General features: G+C 39.0%; 1 protein-coding gene across 3 annotated transcripts in view; it reads right to left on the reverse strand.

Moving 5' to 3' along the window:
• Positions 1–8,089, reverse strand: part of LOC123083663 (achilleol B synthase) — a 29,465-nt gene that overhangs the window by 14,231 nt on the left and 7,145 nt on the right. For all 3 annotated transcript variants that reach the window (XR_006439350.1, XM_044505635.1, XM_044505634.1), the window contains exons 2-5: positions 1,957–2,142; positions 1,398–1,487; positions 1,097–1,282; positions 693–777 (exon numbers count right to left, since the gene is read on the reverse strand). Coding sequence is in view for 2 of the 3 variants with exons in the window: in XM_044505635.1 (XP_044361570.1) it covers positions 693–777; positions 1,097–1,282; positions 1,398–1,487; positions 1,957–2,142 (547 nt within the window). In the remaining variant the exon portion in view is untranslated. The remainder of the gene's footprint in view (positions 1–692; positions 778–1,096; positions 1,283–1,397; positions 1,488–1,956; positions 2,143–8,089) is intronic.

Consider the following 8,089-nt stretch of genomic DNA (forward strand, 5'->3'; position numbering starts at 1 on the left):
GTTGTCCTACAACCACTGTCCATGTCATCCTAGGAATTCGTGTGACCATATATATTTCCACTGGTAACATTCTAATAAGGTGCAATGATCGTAAGGTGGCCCCAGGGTGGGGGGATAACTATCCCCCAGGGCAGCACACTATTTTTCTATCACCTAGACAAATAAAGTGGTCATAAATGATCCAAAACATTTCACAAAGTTATATGTGAAGTTTTAAAGTTATCAATCATTTATATATTTGCATTTATTATGCTGCATTACAATTATGTTCTATTTTGTATTACCATTTTAATATGTTGAATTCCAGATATCAATTCCAATGAATAATGGATTCGATGAAGTTTGAGTCTACTAAAATATTTTCCATGTATCTATAGTTTATGGAAACATCAGCTTGGAATAAATACTTTTCTTATATTGTTAACATTCTCCCTGTAATTTTGTAAAATTTAATCAAAATTAGTGACGCAGTTAATAGACAATACATGCATGCATGAACATCTCAATATGGTCATGTATGGTGTAAAACTAGCAAGGAGAAAATCAAGAAAATTGAATGATGGATGTATGAAAACAACAAGGATAAGATAGATAGTAAGGAAAAACTTAGCAAGTCAATGCACATTTTGTAGTGAGGGAAATTACATATGTTGAAGATTCAATAATATTTACTCTCACAAAATAACAAATACCTGGATGAATTGGAAGAAAATGTGGGACAAGCCATAATTCAGGAATGATCGAATTATTTCCACACCATTCATACAAACCGACCACCTTCATTTGCAAAACAACAATTCCTTTCATTAAACTCTCCTTAGCCCAGAAATAATGGTTACTAGGAAAATTTAATTGGTTGGATTATTTATTAACAATCCACTGCATACACAAAAGTTTCTGGTAAAACGCATTATATTTACCTTTTGAACTGCACTAACTTTGTTAAACATAGTTAGGGAAAAAGTTAGACTTCAAATTTAAGTGGTTTAAAAAATCCCTTGATAATTATGGAAGTTATTGTGTGTATGAAAGAAATGGGCCTCCTTGCCCATGCCTAAGGAGACACATATTATATTGTCTGTGCTTCAGTGCATACCGAGAGCCATATCTTTCCCCATTGTGGTATTGCAACTGCACTTCCATGTGATAGAATCCAGGCACGTCCCTTGGTCAAGGCTTCATTTTTCACTTCATCGAGAAGCTTCAAGGTAACATAGTTTAAGCATGATCCCAACATGGTGCTTGGCGTCGACACTTGCGTGCCCCAACCACCATCTTCATTCTACATGAAGTACAAGACATAAAATTATGTCATATTTTTCTGTACCATGGAATAGTAATACACATATGGCATAAATAGACTGCTAGTATAAATTACTAGAACTGATGTTGCATGCCTGATGGTTGTAAATATAGCGACAAATCTCACGTTGATGTTCTGTTGAAAGGACAGTATTGAGTGATCCAGTAACATGAAGAGCAAATATCTGCAGAAGAATATCATCACCATAATGTTGCTCATAGACTAACCATGGTATGAAACTCTTGAAAATTAGTTTAGGAATATTAACAACCAAAATTAAATTGAACCCTCCAACATTTGAAACTATTAGACTAGGTTGGTCAAAACCATGATGTATCTCGTGCATGGATAATATAGGTTGCATCACAATTAGAAGGTCATTAAGAATTACAAAAGGAAGTGACATGAAAAAGCTTCCTAGCATAAGTAAGTCTTTTTTACTAGTATATAATTTCTGGCAGTACATATATAACTCCTTTGAAAGAGTTAATTAAAATGCAACTAATTGCTAAAAATTATCTATTTAATAGTTAGATTCACATTCCAACAAATAGATCTTGTTCTTTCTCCTAGAAATATCCACCAACTAACTATGAAATATATTTCATGAAATAAAGTCAAAATATAATGTTATGCGTAAACAAAATACACACCAATATAGGCATAATGAACATAATTCCACTGAAATCGCAAGCCCAATGCCCATCATGTGCTTGCAGAGCGGAGTGTTGAGTAAGGGCTCGCCTCAAGCATATTAACATAGTCCCTTCTGTGACTTCTCCACTATCTACAAGCTTGACGACCGGAAGATCCGCCTGAAGGTGCTTTTGATTTGCGTACTGCAATAGATAATAGTCCAATCTGAGTTTTTTTATGATAGGTGATATACTTAATTTAAACCCTAATTTTCATATTAACATGAAAAAGAGTGGAACAAAAAAGGAAAATTTCTACCGAAATTTGAGCTAGAGTGTAAGTAAACGTTCCAAAGATTGGCTCTTATCCTATACCCGCCTTTCGGAAACATGCATCTATGTAGGAAAACGTCATGCTCGCCTTCCCCCTTCGACTGCCACTTACGTTGTTGGAGGCTCCCTCAGTCAAAGGTGTGGCAATGGTGTGGGATCTTGTCTATCTACCTCTGTGGTGGCCGCCCATCAATGAGGATCTGATCTGAGTCCTACCTCTGCTGCCGGAGGCTGGTCCATATATTGCTTGTCGTGGACGTTGGCTCTGGCCATTCTCCCTCTATGGTGGCTATCCAGCGACGTTGATGCTATGGAAGCTTGGGATAGTGCAGTAGCAGCAAGTAGTGCTTTGGCATTTTTGACGCACTCTGTGCCGGCGCAACACTAGCGCACATTTGAGTGTCTATTGTTCACCTATCTACCTCCTACAGTTGGCAACTGCTTCAGTTGCCATGACCGTGGGAGAATCTATGCAACCTGGCCTCCACTGGCTGGGTCAAGTTATGTTGGCTTTTTTAGCTCGAGAGCAAAAGCCTCTGTATGACCTTCATTGGTTGATCAACAACAACACTTGTGTGCCATGTCCTTCTTGAAGGCATTATCCTTAAGTATCATGATGCCTCGAGTGATCTAACCATCACTAATTGGGTTAGGCTGGTGGTAGAGGAGTGCCCTAGGTGAAAACACCTTTTTCAATCCTTCACTGGGTGGTTCAAGCAACATTGTCATATGGGCATTCCTACCTTCCTGAAGGTGTTGTTTTCTTGCCCGACTGATAACTCTGTTGTTTGTATTGTTTGTCATTTGTGTTTTTATGATAAGATGTAAGCGCAACAACTAACCTTCCGTGGCACTTTTTCGCATTTTGTAAGCCATTTGACCTAGATGTCTTGAACATTGTTTGAATAAATTTGATTGTGCGCGCAAGGCAGAGTCTGGGAGACTTATCCTTCAATAGTTTAAAATAATATTTTACTTCTCTGGGAATAGAGGAACCTTTTTTCTGGAAAAAAACTCCTAAACTATGCATGTTTTGATGGATTGTGTCCCATTAAAACATTTCGGCCACATGTTACCACCTAGTAATGGCATTATAACAAAATTTATCCCATTTTCTTTTGTTCACCCCAAATTGACAAGCCAACCGCAGATATGCCTCATTCGGTTCCTCTCCGCTCCTCTAACTTTGGTCCCGCAGCGGGCCAGACTTCAGCTCACTTTTGACGGAGCTGCCAAAACCGAGCTCCACCAACTCCGTGGAGTGGAGGAGCGGAGAAATTCCGAACATGGCCTAGATCTATATGTGACAACTTTTTAGCGCCAAACCCGAGCTGTATTACGTAGGGTTATTTCTGAGGTCGTAGGTAGCATAGCAGTGTAATGCAAACACATGACGTTTTTTCTCACAAAAAAAACATGCCCGTTTACAGTCACCAGATCAGCACGCGCTTGCCAGGCGAACACCGCTCCCATTGGCTTCCTCCCTACTGGCATCTAGAACTGCACCATTTTACTGATTGCGTCGCCGTCACATTCCTCTACCATCACTATTTCCATTGCTGTTTCCCCTGGACACTGCAGTAATTCTGGCCCATGCCACAATCGGCAATCTACATGTGATTTCCATGTGATTTTCTACAAAGAATTCTTGATTTACCTCATAGAATTAGTCTGGTTTCGGATATACACTCATTTTTTCTCTTTTAGTTATCCAAAAATAGCTTATAGTATACCATATTTTTTCTACTTGTTAGATGACCATTTTAAATTGTTACGCTAAATGATATTTTCATATGCTGAAGTACTGTAAACTGGTATATATTACGCATCAATGACGATAGATGCACTCGCCATAGTTCCAGCATTACGGCAAACCCGTGTCAAATATATAGCGGATTTGTGCACTCGCCATAGTTCCAGTACAATGTTCTCATACGCAGGAATACCCCCATTAGCCGGCTTTTGTAGCAAATTCTATTTGTTCTTCACCGCTTTGGGTTGTGGGGCTTACTTCCTATGTTGCCGAGATACTCTGAAAGGGCTATGAAGATTCAGATGAAAACAAGGATCACAATAATCCTTTAATATAAGGACGGTCAATTGGTGGAAAAGGAAAAAAAAGCACAAAATAGAAGCACTATAGCCGAACGACTTTTTTTGTCCATATCTGGAATCTTATATCTTATATTTACTAATTGGAGGCACCATACGAGCTTCCAAGTTAATCCTAAGAATTAAGTAAAACTGTTCGTAGGATCTGTCTATTAGTTACCGGCATCCATCAGATGAAGGACGTCAAGAGTCCTTGCAGACTATAGCACGTACGAGCCTATTCCCTAAAAAATCTTTTGAGTTTCTATGAAAAAAAAGACTCCCACATTAATCTTGATAATTTAGTAGATGTCTGGGCATCCACATCCTTGGAGACTATCCCACGTGCAATCTTATTTCATACCATAGTCTTTTGAGTTCCGTGAAAAAAATCTCTTGGAAATCCCTTAATTACCTCCGCGTCACCCCATCCTCTTCCCGCATGCCACCTGCTGCCCTAATTATTGAATTTCAAAAGATGTTGCACAAGACCTAAGCTTCGATGATAAAGTTAAGGGCTGCAAGTTGACATGTATATAGTGATCGGAGTTGGAGATTGATGAGGGATGCAAGCTAGCCAGTATCCATATTCATGCTGGTCTTCAATGCCGGACGGCCGGAGGCGGCAGCGTGCATTGGCTTGCAGACGCTCGGTAAAGACAGTGCGATGCGTGCGACGGCGACAAGACTGTGTGAACTACAACGAACTCGACTGTGCAGCCATCTCAGTCACGCAGGGATCTGTCTAGCGAACGCCAAGTATTTCTGGCGAGATATATGATGCGATTCTTTGGGCCTGTACTTTAGGAGTGTATGACACCCACATAGGTAGATGTAGATTGGTTTCCCTGAGAAGCAAAGGTCCATGAGGAAGCAGGCTGCTGGATTGATCTTTCCGAAGGGTAACTAGCAATTCTATTCCGGCAAGAAAATGCACATTGACGTACTTACACCCAACACCCTGATCGATTTGTCCTACGACTGCACAATAGCACACCTAAGGGCACAGATGCCCCATGTGCTTCTTATAGACGCACCCGACCGAATCACACGTCTCCAAGTGCATGTGCAATAAGCAATTCTCTATTAGATTAAAACGCTGCTGTGTTCTAAAGGTTGTTCGCAAGATTACTTTGATATTTGTTTATTTGAAGCATAGTATGCTGCATTGGGTGGACAGATGAAACATGATGGCTTTGGATGTCATTACCCTGCAGGTGAAATATTATTGGAGGTTGAGGCATGGCCAATGTCGATACCTGAGAAACTTGATTTGTTACCCAACAGATTGCATGTAGATATGCATTTTCTTTTCTTATCACATAAAGTGGGTATAGTTTCTTCATACCGATTCCATTGAAATTAATATACTTCCGATGAGTGAACCCCTTGATCAGAACCATCTGATTGGTTTGTGTCTTATCAAAATTGCTCATTTGTTAATCAAGTGGGGCACTGTATGTTTGCTTGGGTTAGTGTTCCTGTCACTTAAATCAATTACACGAAGTAGGCAAATTAGCGTGTGTACAGTATTGCTCCAGGTTCAGAGTATGGGGCTAAGTCACACTTCACGTTGAGTTATGCAGGTGATTAATTTTGATTAGAATTTTTTATCCCGATTATATGAGCCGTGCATATACATCTCCATACACAACTACGCAATTGCCAGTCTTCTTCATCCCTGTTAAGATAAGACATGCATGATTTTATAATCTGAACGGTATTTCTGTTATCCAAAGTCAGTTGTCCTCCAACGAAGAAACTAACTATTGTGCATATAAACTACTCCCTCTGTCCCATAATACAAGAACGTTTTTGACACTACAGTAGTATTTGCTATCGTTACGTGCAAACAAAATAGGAAGTATGTTTCTTCAAGAAAGCCTACGTACTTGGTTCAGCCAAAAATATGCCATGAACAAGCTTAATTATTCATGTTCTGCATTTAATGGTTGTTTTTTCCATCTATCATTTCATCTTTTGGCTGTAATCTTTACTTGATAAAAGGGGAGATGCGTATAGTTGGAAGCCTCATATGCAATGCTAATCACCTTTTTGAGGTTATATGGCTTTCCACAAATTACTTTCATCACTATGATCTTTCGGATCTGTTATTAGTCTTCTAAGTATTTTGAACAAATACAACAGATATTGCTTAAAAATCTGAGACGAGAAGATAAATACTCATGTTAATTATGAATAGTTAATTATTTGTTCTAATAGCAGAATTAATAATTTATTACTGACAGAAATATTTGGTTAGTTGATGGATGCAGCAAGAAATCATATACTCCCTCCATTCCATAATATTGTGCACCCGCGCTTTCCGAGATTCAAGTTTGACCGTAAATTTAACCAATGAGACCGATTGCGGCGGGAGAAAAAAATTACATCACTGAATTCATATGGAAATGGAGGGCGTATTAAGTTATTCGAGGGCATGTTCGGTGTTACCCATGGAACTTCCTCTCTATAGAGATAGTACAGTGACGCGGGCTGTTTTTATACATTATTCTTGCATAAAGCATAAGTTGTGTTCATGTCTCTCAACCAAGGTTAGCTCGCCTAAACTAGCAGGGATGTTAGGATCTGGATTACTAAACCATCATGGTACAATTGCACTTAAAATTCATGTAGATTTATTACTATCGATGTCTATATCAACCATACTATGAGCACATCCATTTGTGTTCTCTTAATGCCTATGAATCTTCATATTGAATTACTAAGGTTTGATATAGAACTTTGAATCTTACTCTCATGTGGTGTCAGAAATATTTAGTCGCCTTACATCTTCCATAAGTCAAACATGGTTAGTTCTTTCTCAAGTCAGACATTTTGTCGAACTATAATCAACATAATATGACATAGTTTGTACTTTCCAAGGAATTCCATGGAAAGAATTTGCACATGACTCCAACATATAATAATAGATGATATATCCTTATTTTCTATGGGTTTCCTATGTTAACGTGCCATGCTACTTGGTCTTGAATACAAGGAGGATTTTTAGAGAAAGAGCTTATGCCAATTTTCGTCTTCTATATAGCTTCTCATTGATACATGGATTAAAGAAAATCACTTCTTAATGATGATATGTCTAACATAAATTTCTAGAACGTGCAGGTGCACGGGTTGATGACAAGTTGGACTAATTAGGAAGTTAGCCTTGCGCGCTTAGTTTGGGGAGTGGATCTACAATTCCATCCCTTGGGTTCTAGTTACCGTAGATACAAATTTGAGTTCCTATATTTATACAATAGTTTCCCTAAAATAATGAATTGGACAAATTATGACATACTCAAAATTCTCTCAGTTGTTTATGTCCTTTCCAAACTAAAAATCACTCTTTAAATTATTTTCTATCAAATTTGAATATATTTTTTATTCATATGATTTTTAGCTGGCCGGTTCAAAACTAAATCCCTGTTTGGATGGAAGATTTTCCCAAGAGTTTTGATATTTATTCAAGAAAAATTACTAGGTACATACCCATGCATGTAGGAATAAGATAGCCTCGTCTCAAAGATCCATAAAATAAAGGGAAACGATTGGGTGCGGTGCACCGGCCGAACTTTCGGCTGGTTCGCATGCCATGCTGGCAAACACGCATACATAGTGGCCTCGCGCACCCCACCTCCTTCCTATGCGCCTCCATCCCCTACCTCCAGCCATACGCGCGCGCATCCCTCCCCCTCCCCCCCCCCGGGCTGCGACTGGGCCACCA

Source organism: Triticum aestivum, chromosome 4A (assembly GCF_018294505.1).
Source record: "Triticum aestivum cultivar Chinese Spring chromosome 4A, IWGSC CS RefSeq v2.1, whole genome shotgun sequence".
NCBI classification, from domain to species: Eukaryota; Viridiplantae; Streptophyta; class Magnoliopsida; order Poales; family Poaceae; genus Triticum; species Triticum aestivum.